This window comes from Mercurialis annua, linkage group LG3, assembly GCF_937616625.2.
Source record: "Mercurialis annua linkage group LG3, ddMerAnnu1.2, whole genome shotgun sequence".
NCBI lineage: Eukaryota > Viridiplantae > Streptophyta > Magnoliopsida > Malpighiales > Euphorbiaceae > Mercurialis > Mercurialis annua.
Genome location: NC_065572.1, coordinates 62001585 through 62015486, shown reverse-complemented (window position 1 = coordinate 62015486; position 13902 = coordinate 62001585). Strand labels below are relative to the sequence as shown.

General features: G+C 28.0%; 1 protein-coding gene across 1 annotated transcript; it reads right to left on the bottom strand.

Moving 5' to 3' along the window:
* Positions 1-328: 328 nt before the first annotated feature.
* Positions 329-12455, bottom strand: LOC126674488 (ubiquitin receptor RAD23d-like). The gene is made up of 13 exons (XM_050368939.2): positions 12449-12455; positions 4187-4303; positions 2881-3042; positions 2729-2773; positions 2494-2555; positions 2259-2381; positions 1997-2174; positions 1594-1749; positions 1399-1476; positions 1263-1310; positions 1053-1162; positions 893-971; positions 329-712 (listed from the first exon to the last, which is right to left on the bottom strand). The coding sequence occupies exons 2-13, from the start codon at positions 4250-4252 to the stop codon at positions 596-598; spliced, it is 1224 nt and encodes a 407-aa protein (XP_050224896.1). The 5' UTR covers positions 4253-4303; positions 12449-12455; the 3' UTR covers positions 329-595.
* Positions 12456-13902: the final 1447 nt, after the last annotated feature.

Sequence of the window (13902 nt, the reverse complement as noted above, 5' to 3'; positions counted from 1 at the left end):
CATGAATCCGGAATTCACAATTGCAGATTCGGAGGACAGGCACTAAATGGGAATATTTTCTTTAAGGGGAATTATTTGGGCAAGAACCCAACATAAGAGATCTAACAAAAAAAACATAAAAATAATAATCATTTAATGGTGATAACAATTAAACTAAGACAATATTATATTTTCTTCCCATGTCAAATTTACAGTCTACTACACGTCGGATCTTTTTACAAAAAGAGAGAAAAATCCACAATAAAAGTTTATGTTGCAAATTAAATTTTTATTATTAAATGAAAACTTCCGTAAAAAAAAGTACTTCAAAGTAAAGACTGCAAGCAGATTAAAGAGAGACAATCAAGTATATTAAAACTAAGTATCCAAGATCCTAACAAATAAGGAAAGAGCATGGGATGAGAATGTTACAGATTGTTCCTTGTCAGAAACTTCAAATTATAGAATTCCAGCCTTCAAACTTGATTATAATATGAAGTTGATGATAATATAGAAAAAAGAAACAATAGTTTTAAAAATTAAAATAAAAAAAACCCGACCTTCTCCCCTCTTCTGAACACTAGGGCAGAAGGATTCAGCGCTATTTTCATCAAAATCAATCCTCAAATTCGTGCATGTGATCTAATAGGTAGTTGGCCGCCAACTCCTCGTTCTTGTTGCATGCGAAATACACCTCTAATACCAGTGCCCTATCAAACCCCATTGCTTCCAGCTGAAAACAAAACCACCATTTATAAATCATTCAAGGCATAAAATGCAACAAAAATATTCAACAAAGCCATCACCAAGTCGAATGCGAGATAAAATTCGATCTTTAAGATTCACTGTCAAAGTTATTTCCAAAAGTGTTTAAATGCAAGATAATATTCTTTTAAAGGAAAGTAGAACATACCCGTTCTATGGCTTCACGCTCTTCAGGTGTGACGGTTACTGCCTGTGGCATTGCTGCAGCTAGCTGCCCCATGATGTTTCTACAGCCAATTACTAACACATGAGCACAAGATGCATGCTTGCTTACTTTGAATAAACAATCAATTATAAGTCTTGCTTACCCCTCTTCACCTTCGGCTGGTTCATTGATGAGACGAAGAAAGTCTGCCTGATGGTCTTGAATAAGTCTCACGAGATTAGGGTTTTGTTTTCCCAATTCTTGAAGCATAGGCTGCAAAAAAGGGTTACTACTAAGTACTAAGCCCTCTTAAAATATGAGAAATAGAGAAACTTATCAGATATATATACAGGTTAAAAGGCTTATTATTAACCTGTAATATCTGTGGATTGGCCTGCACCATGGCTCTCAATGCTTGGAACTGATAATGAATACAGAAAAATAAGGTTCAGTACCATTGACAGTGAATTGGCTTCAAATAAATAAACACAATTTTTTGGATGTGAGACCTGTTGACTATTCCGCAAGAAGTCTAGAGTTCCAGCACCTGCACCGGCACCGGCACCTGCACCCATGTTGGGAAGGCCCTAACAAAAATAAAAATAAGCAAACCAATAAAACAGATGAGAAATAGAAAAAAAAACGTAGCAAAATGCATCTAATTAGAAAAAAATCGGCATTTGATCTTCAATTGAGCATACAACCTGAGGGAAAAGATCTAGAGGATTAGCATTGGGTCCTGCAGAAGGAACGGCGGCTGCTGGTTGCGCCGGCTGCTGAGGTTGGGCTGGTTGACTTGCAGCTTGCCCACTCACAGGCACAGGAGCGACAGGTGGAGCTTCAGCTTGTTCAGGAATTCCCTTTTAAGAACAAATACAAAAGCAAGTAAGACCACACATTCAAAAAACAGTTCATAAAAAGGAGTTTTAAGAGAACTATTTAGAAACCAAGACATAGGCATCAACATGACGAAAACTACAAAATGCCAGTAAGAGAATTTGGTGGACTCAGCTCTTTCCTAACTAGCAATCCTAAACAAGGTGAAATGAAAAAAACAACTCCTTATGGCTAATCAAGATAGCTTGGAATCAAGGGGAAAATACATACAGAATATAAATATTCAACAGCTCTCTCAGGATTGTTGAATGCTGCACGAAGAGCACGAATAACAGTATCCCTATCCCAAGTTCCCCCACCCATATCAAGAATTTGCTGAACTGCACCCTCTAAGTTATTTCCTGCAACCAGGTTTGATGCCGCCTGGCCATAAACATCTCCCTCTGACCTGATGCAGCAAATAATTTATAATTTTAGAAAGCAATGCCATAGAAACAGGAATCATTTTAAACTCATTGAAAGAAATACAGACCCCGCAGTAGCTGAGGGAACAGTAGCAGGTGCAGCTGAGGGAACAGCAGCAGGTGCAGCTGAGGGAGGAGCAGCTGCAGGAGAGGCTGCAGGTGTAGGAGCAGCTGTAGGAGCAGGAGCAGGACTGAGAGATCAAGAAACAAACAAACAAAATCCCAATAATAATGCGTTTAAATATCTTCTAAAATCAAAAAAAAATTATTTCAATTTGAAAAAGCAAATGAGCTTCGACTTACGGTGCTGCGGTTGGTACAACAGCTTGGGGAGCCGTTGTTGCCGGTACACTTGTTTGAGGTGCCTGCATACAAAGTTAGGTCATATAGAAGCAAAGCGGGAAAAAAATGCACCAGCAAACGATTTTAAATCACAGAAGATATAATCAAACAAGGGCAAAGCTATGTGCAACCACGAAGCTTCATTCCCTTGTTAGGAAATTTTATAAAAATCATCAAAAGATTATCATATTGTTACCTTAGTAGCAGAAGCAGTTGAACCTTCTCCCGCTGAGCTTTTATTCTAGTGTTAAAATATAAAAACAATCAATACCAAAACAACTCATGCAAGCACATCACAATTAATAACGAGAATAAATGAGATCTCCAAAACATAAAAGCAGATCGCACCTTTGTCAACATGATCACGACAAAACTATTTTCAGCAACCTTATTTTCATCAATTGTTGTGTTATCTTTAAGGACTTTCCCCTGATATATAAGCATTTGTTGTCCAGCAGGATAAATAGCTGCCCCTTGAGAAGCTTGTATTTTCTTTTTGAAATCAGCAACCTGGACAAAGCAGTTACATATATCACTCTAGTGATAAATCAAATTAAGGGATACAAAAGGGGAAAAAACAAAGGGCATGCACACAGTATTTGGTTCAATTCTAAACTTGATTTCATTTCATTTACATATGAATTTTTAGTAAGATTATTTTTATTATGCATCCCCAGTTCTATAGTATTCAAGAAACATAATTTCAATTTAATTCTTGATTATATCACATTGTTGGCTTACCAGGAACTCCACTAGGAATCCACTTATGCTAAACATAACTAAAGAATACAAAATTAGCATACAACTGAAAGAACCTTGACCGGTAAGTAATCAGTATGTGGAACTGATTGAAACAGATGCAGTTTTAAAGCAAATAATAAATGAAAATATAATACGTATCTTCAGTTTTCAAAAGCCATTATGTTTCTGCCCCAACAAAACATTCACAATAACTGACTGATCCTCTAGCAAATTCGTGGTTCTACCTCAGCACATTCTTTGCTTCATTACAACAAGTTTATTACCAATGTAACAGCACACTAATTGTCCACAAAATTAGAACTTTGTCTTCACTAAAGAGTTCAGCTAATTAAATTACAACACAATTTTAAAATTTCATAAAACTCTAAATTCAGCAAATTTATCGAGCAGTTAACAAGCATAACAACAACTACCAGTATCTCAATGTAATTTCATATTCAAATTACGAAAATAGCAAACGAAAGTCCCTTTGATAGAATTCGATTAAACCCTAATTGAACAAACAAAAATTTAAAATTTAAATTTTCAATCTTGCTCAGTAAGCAAGCGATATGTGTAACTGATTAAAACGACTGCACTTTATAAGCAAATTATACTCGAAAATATAACATCCTCAGTTTTAAAACAGCTCCAACAATTCTCCATATACCACAGCACATAACATAATTACCAATGTAGTCTACGAAATTCAATAAACTTTTTCTTCACTAAACAATTCAGCTAATTCCAAATTTCAGAAAACCCTAAAATCCAGCAAATTCATCAAGCACTAAAAACCTGATAAAACCCTAGTCGAACGAAATTAAAATCTACAAAATCTCACAAAACAAAATTAAAAACTTAAAAAAAGTAAAAAAAAAATTACGAATAACAGAGATAATTAGACGCTTACAGTATCTTCCGGTTGCACTTCAATATCGAACGTAGTGCCCTTCAAAGTCTTGATAATAACCTTCATCTTCTTCTTACTATGCGATCTCTGTCTCCGTACGCGAGGGTTTTTAAAAAATTAAATTTTTTATTTTTGGTTGATCAATTTATTTATAAATAAATAAGTACTAAATTGTGTATTTATATTAGCAAGATGGAGATGTTAAAAGGTAGACTGCAACAAGGAAGGAATATCTGAGGGTATTATTGTCAATTTTCTTTTGTGAAAGAGTTTTAGATGCGATGGATTACGAGTGTGACACGCTGTTTTTTCATATAAAGCCGGTGATGTTTGCCACGTGGCGCAATCTGCTTGTTGTTGTTACGTGGCATGTGTTTTGTTCGTTGATTATTGGGAGGTCAGCTTTTCTTTTTTGAGTCGGTTTTTCAATTGGAAAAAAAGACACTTGGATAAAAAAATAAAATAAGTAATGAATTTGGATGAAATTCTTATTTGAAAAGGAATAGTATTTTACTGTAAACTTTATACTGAAAATTAAAATTATGGAAAATTAAATCGATTTTGTTCAATTTTCTTGTTAATTTAGTTTTATATTATTTTTTCTTAATTTGAGGTCAAATTATAGCGAAAAATCCGTTAATTCATGATTAATCGTATCAAATAGATTTTAAAAATAATATCGAACATTATTAAGCTGCTCCGACTCTGAGGACTGAATCAAATGTTTTTTTATTTTAATGACCAGATCTGCATTTTTCATCTGATTAATAGAATATTACAACTATGAGTAAAGTTATCTAATTTATTTCAAATTTTACTATTTCTTTTTTCTAATAACAAAATCATTTTGGTTTGGGTATTGAGATGAAGTTGGACAAGATCTGGAGTTTTTAATGCATTAAGCCATATAATTAATATAGGAAAAAAATTTATTATGTAGAGAAATTTTTAGATAGACTCATTCCACCACGTCATCCGTAGAGTAAATCTATCACATAATGACACGTCATTAAAATGATGGCTATCTTGTAAATTCGTTTGTTATTTGTTTACACATTTGAATAGTAATATTACAAGATTGTCATCATTTTAATAACGTGTTATTATATGATAGGATTAGTCTACGGATGACGTATTATACTGAATCTATTTAAAAATTTCTTCTATTATGTAATATTAAAATAGAAACTGAAAAGGTGGTCAAATATCTTTTTATTATAACTTATAAGCAAGTCATGTAACAAATGTCAAATAAAAAAGATTAAAAAAATTATAATTTAAAGATCATGTTTTATTCATCTTCAAATTAAGAAAAGGATTCAAGTGATTTATAAAGTCTATTTAGAAAATCTCATTTAAAAATATCATTCTATATTTAAATAATAATTACTCAAGCGTAATCAAGCAAATTTAAGCCTAAATAAAAGTATACATAAACAAAATTCTTTTTTCCTTTATTAGAAAAAGCGATTGAGTAGTGCATTGATTTAAGCAGATATAATATTTTTTTGTTTTTTTAATTTAAGAGGTAATATTAAATAAAAAATAGATTTATCTTGTAACATATCAGAGTTATTATATACTTTTAATATTTAAATTAAAACCAAAAGTAATGCAACAGAATAAAGAAAAATCACAAAAATGACCTAAAATGGACAATTTTAAAAATATTTTTTTACTAAATAATTTTCACTCCGCGCTATTAAAATTTCACTTAGCACTTGAAATTTTTGTTTTATCTGTTTACTATTAAATATGTATCGAATGTATCAAAGACGATCATCAATGTATATTTTGGATATTAAATATGCGACTATGATATATTTTTATAATAAAAATAAAAATATATATTTTGTAAATAAAAGAAAAAAAATGAATTTAAAATGAATTTTTAAAAGCCAAATAATTTATTTGGATAATTTTATGGTTAATTCCAGAATAAATGTGAATCCTGGCTGAAATGTCAACTGGATCGGCCTTTTATGTTCTTGTGCAGTCAGACTCGGCCCATAGCAACTGTGCCTCTGGATGGTTCACATGAAGCCTTCAAGATTTTCTTTGTTCAAATTAGGCCTTCATCACATATCTGTTAACTGTAGAACTATTGTGAAAGTATTATCAATTTTACACATCTATACCATATCTACAATTATCTTATAAGTGTAAAGGGAGGAAAAATTACAATGTTAGCCTTTAATAATACGAAGTGAATATAAAGGTGAAAAAGATTCTAACTAGGGGTGAGCAAAAAAATCTTCCGACCGAATTAACCGACCGAAACTGCCCGACCGAACCAATGAATTTCGGTCGGTTTGGTTTTGCTATAATGGTTAATTCCGTTAATTCGGTTTTAATATAGAAAATTTTGGTTATTTGGTTATTCGATTATCGGTTTAGTTTGAATTTCAAATTAATCAAACCGACCGAATTACCCGAATTATTGAATTTTTTTTAATCTTTCCTCATAATTTTCGGTTTTAACCGAACCCACCTAATTAACCGATCTATTCGGTTGGTTCGGTTTTCAAATTTTTTTCATTTCTTACTAGGTCGTTTCGGTTTTCGGTTAAAAATTCTTATTCGGTCGGTTCAGTTAAGACTATTCGGTCGAATAATTAATTTGGTTAAGGGAGTGTGGGTTCGGTTTCGACCGAACCGACTGAATGCTCACCCCTAATTCTAACCCTAATATAAAGCATTCAAAAATTAAGGTATTCTATTCTAACTCTAACACAAAGCATATAAATTATATATAAGTCTAATCAATATAATAGTTCAACGAGTAAGGTATTCATTCTATTCAAACTCTAATACAAATCATACAAGTTATGTAGGAGTCCCTTCAGATGGAAAATTCTTACCTAATTTTCTCTCTCTTCTTATTATTTTCTCTTTTTTCTCATTTCTCTAACATCTTATTGGATGGGTCCATGAATTTTTCATAGACCGGGTCTAGGTAAGAATTTTCCAATTCAGATATAATAGTTTAAATAGAAAACTGACATGCTCATGTTATAGTAATTAATTCCTTCATCATAGTAATTAATTCCTTCATCATTATAACTTACTCTAGAGATATTTCGACTATATTTCTTCATCGTTTTAAATCAATGTGCAATTTTTGTCACACTGATATAAAAGAGCTACATGCTATGCTTTACTTTAAATTATTACATTTGCTGGTTCCCTTATACAAAAATTTATGATCTTATGAAAAATGTTGGTAGTAACAACATAAGTGTTTTTGCCGATGGTTATGTTTGATAATTGGAAACTAACTTATCCAAAATTTATCTCTCGTGCATCTTCAGTTTTCTTCAAGCCGGTTCTCATGGAAAAAAGAATATTGCCCGGCTAATTGAGTAAGTTGTTTTAATATGTTCATGCTCTATATTTTCTAACCTAACCCCAATCTGCATTCTTCTAATTCTCGTGATTTGTTATAAGACTATCATAAAACTATAAATAGAATTTTGTTTGAGGACTATAATGCATCGCATAAATATCATAGACGTGCTATAAACAAATTATTTATAAGAATAAAAATTATATAACTTTCACTCATATGTGTAAACACAAAAAGTTAAGAAATGGGAATTTTATTGTAACATAAAAATATAAAATAATTTAATATTTAATAATTTTTTGATAAATGATGATCATATTAGCTCAACTAGGTTTTTGAAACTTTACTATCTAAATTATCTTAATAACATAGTATTAAATAGTTTAGATTTGTCGCTTTATTATTTGAATAAAGATCTGGTAAAGTCCTAAATGATTAATAGGTTCAGGAAAGACTGAATAATTAACCTCCGAGGGGATGTAATTCGTCCATATTATTGGAAGCTATAAGATTAACAGTAATTAATGAAGTTAAGGTTCTTTTTAAATTTAAATATACCAAAAATTATTAATTTTCGCTTGTTTTTGGTATTTAAATAATTTTTTAATTTTAACATATTTAATATGAACTTTCTAATTTTTACAATTAAGACCACGTGTTTTTTTTTAAGAAATAGTGTCATTTACATCTGAAATGGTAATGTTTTAATCTAAAATGATGCCGTTTATATTCAAAACGGTGTCGGTGTCTTTATTTGTAAAATTTTATGTAATTTTTTTGCCAAAATTAAAAAATTATATTAAATATTAAAAATACGAAAAAAAATTGGCGCTTTTGGTGCATTTAAACCTTTATTTATACCTTCAACTTTGAAATTCTTCCATAGGAAATGATTTGGTTGATTTTATTGCTGTTAATATGAACCTAATTGCTTTTTGTTGCATAATCTCTTGCAAAGCTTTTATTTTAATGAGAAAATACTGAAAATTTCACTTTCAATTATTTGTGCAGAGAAAAAGCTAAAAAAACCTTAAACAATTATTTGATAGTAACAAGCTGACTAATATTATTAAATATATAATTGGTCATATGAATATCACTAATGTGCGTAACACGTGGCAAACAACTAATATTATCTATATCTATCTATCTATCTATCTATCTATAACTATCTTATATGTGGGAAGGGGGGGGGGGACAACCAAAATTACGATAATAGGTTTCATTAAGGGTATAATTTATAATTGAAAAGATAAAACAAAAAAAGATCAATATAATATAATATAATTATATTTTACGTGCCATGCAGTATAAGTTTTTAGAATGCTATATTCCTAATCAAACTCCAATAACCCACATTCATCAAATTCTTAGTTGGCTCTAATTATCAATTAGCTTTATTATATTATCAATTTATACATTATCATAATTAACAGGTTAAGCCATGTAATTATGGGTTAGTCACATAACTTTACTGCAAATACGAAAAACAAGAAAAATGATTTATTCAAATTATTTTAATAACCAAAAGTATAAGTAGTTATATTTAGGTAGGAGTGTAATTCTAATATAAATTAACTAAAAATTTAATACGTGAATTTATAATAGTATAACTCTACTGCAAAATTCATATATAGAGATAATTGGCAAAGACTAATATAAAAAGCTAATAGGATTATATTATTTTTGTTGTGCAGCTATATGCATTCCTAAGCATTCCTCACTAATTAGATTATATAATGGTCATACAAATAGCATTTATATATTTTAATTTTTATTTAAATAAAAAATTATAAAAAAATGGGCTCATTTTATTTTCATTGTGCATGCAGCTATAAAGCATCGATTATAATTAAATAATTTTAAAAAAAAATACGAGATATTACACTTATGATATAAACAACACAGACCAAATTTCGAATATAAGCAGATTGCTTGCCAAAAAGACGATGAATCCTAACCTAATCAACCAAAACACTTAAATTACTTACCAAATATCTTCTTTTCTTGATCCAAACTTATATTGAGGTGTAATAAACATTCTTCACTAATTAGTTTATATAATAGGTCATATAAATAATATTTACATATTTTAATTTTTATTTAAATAAAAAATTGTAATAACTAACAAAAATAAAATATTTTATTTAAGTATTGAAATCACATATAACACATGCAACGGGTCATGTGAATGTCACCAATTAATAAAAATAAATATTTAATTTAAGTATTGAAATCACATATAATACATATAACGGGTCATGTGAATGTCGCTCACGTGCGTAGCACGTGGCGAAACGCTAGTACTATATATAAAAGCACGGATGGGGGAGGGGGGGACAAGCAAATTTACCTAACAGTCCTTTCAAATTTATTTTAATAGCAGGTTTTATGGTCATTACTTATTACTAATTGAATTAACAATTAATAAAAATAAAATACTATTAGGATAAGGAAATACTATGATTCGGCTATATTTTCTAATTATTTCCTAAAATCATGGTAATTTATCACTAATTGATGTAAATTACGGTAAAGTTTTATATCTTTTAATAAGGTAAGATTCTAAAGTCTAATTTTTATATAGTATAGATTATAATTGTTGTCACCTTGCTATAAATAAACTTAGATGCCACAATTACGGAATGTAATTTTGATTCAATAAAATTCCCCATGCTAATTGTTTCTAAAAATTGTATAACTAACATATAATCTCAATTTGGAAAAGAATCCGAATAGGATAAAGTTGCAATATACTAACTGGAAGCAAAATTTTAATAGAACAAGGTTTGTGTGGTGACCAAATTTAATGTTTGCAAATAGAAATTATTTGATTGTGTTTGAATAGGAATTAATGATGTCTATCATTTAGAATTATAATTAACGTAAACTATTTCTAATAAATTAATGTTTTAATTAATATTTAATATTTGATATTTATATTCTCTATAAATAAAATAAATTATTTTTTAATTAACTATTATTTTAATTATAATTAATATTTGACGAGTAACACTACGAGCCACGTTTGAAACATGTAAAGGAATAACTGGTATTAACATCTCCTACAATCTTGCTTTTAATAAATTAAATTGTATTTGATTTGAAAAAGGAATATAATTGGTATTTGATTTGAACAAGAAATTTGATTTTAAGGGATTAGTGAAATTAATTTAATTAAAAAATTAACCTCGAAAAGTAACACAATATTAAAGTCCTAATTATAGTAAAATAGCATTACATATTATACGAATTGAAATAATGTAATTAGCATAAGCAAAAGGAGTGGAATTCTTTGCATGGAATGCAAATTGGCTTCACCAAAATGCTCTTTTTTAATTGAAATTGAAATTTTATTTTTCTGTTTAATGTTTTAAAATAATCAAATTCTTTTTAAGCTAATATAAAGGTGATTATAGATTAAATACAAACTAATAATTGAATTGACATTATACCAATTTTTGTACTATATCTTTATAGGAGTTATTATTATTCATTGAATTATTTCACATCTCATATTCAAATTGACAAATATATTACAAATTTAGTATAAATTATAATTATATATTATTTATATATTAATTAGAAATTTTAGATATTCTTTTCACCCGCAAAAAATAGACAGCATTAAATTTGCACAAGGCTTAAAAAATTAATTGTTAAATTATTAATGTTTTTATGAACTTTCAATAATACTATTAATTTAATTATATAAACTATATTTATATTAAATATAATTAATGTAATAAATTATAATTAAATTTTATCAACGTCAATAAAATCTAAATTTAATAAATTGAAGTATTATATAGTATATAAATAAAATAAATTAGTATAATTATAGTAAATTTAATTAATATATAAATTGATGAGTTACACTACGAGCCACGTGCGTAGCACGTAATGCGAAACTAGTATATAAAAATATGTATAGGGATAGGGGATAGACACATTTACATTAATGTTCTGTTCACTTTAAAAAATATAATTATTTATTAAAAAATTATTACAATATAATTAGAGTTAGAGTAGAGTTAGAATACTAATTAAAATAAACAATTTATAATAATATGTCAAGATAATTGTATGTGTTACTAACTAAAATAGATACCTTAAATATTTAATAAATGTCATTTTAATCATCATTTAATCATTTAAAATTCTAATTAAGATAAACTAGTTCTAATAAATTACTAATTTAATTATCATTTGATATTTTTTATATAATAAAATTAAATATTTTTAATTAATTATTGTATTAATAATTATAAGATTTTATACTTAAATATAATTTATAATTATAGAAATAATTATTAATTAAATATAAATATAAATATAATATTTTACAAATCGCACAATGAGTACGTGTGAAACACGTAAAGCAACACTAGTGTAAGTAAAAATCTATAATTTTATGAATAATATTCAGATTGGGATCTTTTCAAGTTCAAATGAAGTTGATGACTCATGTTCCATTCATTACAGAATGAATGTGTAATGAATGTGTAGATAAAAAAATTCAATTTTATAATAAATGGTGTAGATTTGTGAATATAACTCATCAAGTTCATTTGAAATTGAGGAAATCCCAATCCATAATTACAGAGAATCTAAATCTATAAAATTTTGAGATCTTCATTATTGTCATGTAAAGATGAATGAGAATACAATCCGAGTTGCTCGCAATTAATCATTTTATATAAAAAAAATCAATTTAAATGTTTGATGAGAGAAGGTTATAGCGTGCAGAGGTTGAAGAAAATAGACGTTTCATAATTAGCGTAAAAATATAAACTTTTCAATTATAGATGTGTATTTTTATAAAATATTGCCTCCATCTTATTTTAAAAAAATTATTTTTTATTTTGAGATGTTCCATTTTAGAAATTTTATTTTTCTTTTTAAAAAAGTTCTACATTTAATTTTTTTAATTTCTTTTAAATTACCTTAAAAAAACTTATGAAAATTTTCACTATCATTATTAAGATAAAATAAAAAACATTATTAATTAATAATTTTTTAATATTTAAATAAAATATAATAAGACTTCTAAACTGAAACGGAGAGAATAATACCTTTTGAATGTACAAATATTAATAGAGTAGGAAAAAAAATATTAACAAGTCTTTTTGTTTTTATTCTAAATTTGTTTCAAATACCCAAAAACAAAGAGGGGCCAGCAGCTCAAATACGGCCCAATAATGTCATAATATCCTATCCAGTTTGGGCTTTTTATATGAAATACAGAAAATCAGCCACTCTTTTTTTTTATACGGCCCAACCCAAATCTTTACTTTACCTACCTCATTTTTTTACTTTGATAACTTCTACTTTAAATTCTTTTCTTTTATACGATTTTTCTTATTTCTCTCAATCATTTTTCTTCTCCACGATTTCTTTTGAGCTGTGAAAGAAAATTTTCACGATTTCTGCTCCTTCACTTCCGCCGTTTCGCCTCTGCCGTTCCGTCGCCTCCGCCTTCGCCGTTCCGCCGCCTCCGCCTTCGCCGTTCCGCCTTCGCCATTCCGCCTTTCTCTCGTCGCGCCATCTTTCTTTTATCTTTTTAGTTTTAGATCTGAAATTTTTTATTCTTTTTTTTTTTATTTTCAGATCTGTAATTTGTTTATCTTTTACTGTTTATTCACCATTAAACATGTATAAAAGTATCTTTAAAGAATATAATACTTATTTCATGTTATATAGAATAATTTTATGATTTTATATAATAAAATTCTGTTATTTCTGCATTTTTTTGCATTTCTGCGTTTTTTTTATTCTGCAAAACGATTTGTTGATGATGATTAATTGCTGAATTATTGTAATGTTACAGTGTTGTTGATTTTATGTTGATATCAACTGATTGTTTTTATTTCAACATTGACAAATAAGATAATATTGTCTGTGAAATAAAATTTTAATATTTTGTGAACTATTGTGTTGGTGTATATTTAATATTTTTTTTTATATGTAAGAATAATTTTATTTTTTCATTTGAATTATTGTTGTTGTTTTTTCATATTATTTTGATTGCTTACTCTGATAATTTCTTTATCTGATTTATTTATTTTAAACATTTTGTACATTTGTTGTTGTTTAGTAGAATTACTACTATCATATTAACAAGTTATCAACATAATGTCAACACGATATTAACAATTAATGCTAATTTTGTCAAGATATTTGTAAAATGAGAACATTGATTGATTTAAGTTATAAACAATTAATATATTATCAAAAGCATTTCAACAGCTCATCAACATAACAAATTAAGACTAAACTTTATTTTTCTTTCAATGATTGAAAAATCAACATGTTCTCAACATTATGTCAACAACATGTCAACATAAAATTAAATATGAAAAATAGTTGA

Excerpts from the sequence above, each read along its gene's own strand:
- LOC126674488 (XM_050368939.2), bottom strand. The coding sequence starts at position 4,252 with ATGAAGGTTATTATCAAGACTTTGAAGGGCACTACGTTCGATATTGAA. Across the intron at positions 2,556-2,728 it reads CAACTGCTTCTGCTACTAAG|GCACCTCAAACAAGTGTACC; the intron begins GTAACAATATGA and ends CTTTGTATGCAG. Across the intron at positions 1,311-1,398 it reads TCTTGCGGAATAGTCAACAG|TTCCAAGCATTGAGAGCCAT; the intron begins GTCTCACATCCA and ends ATTCATTATCAG.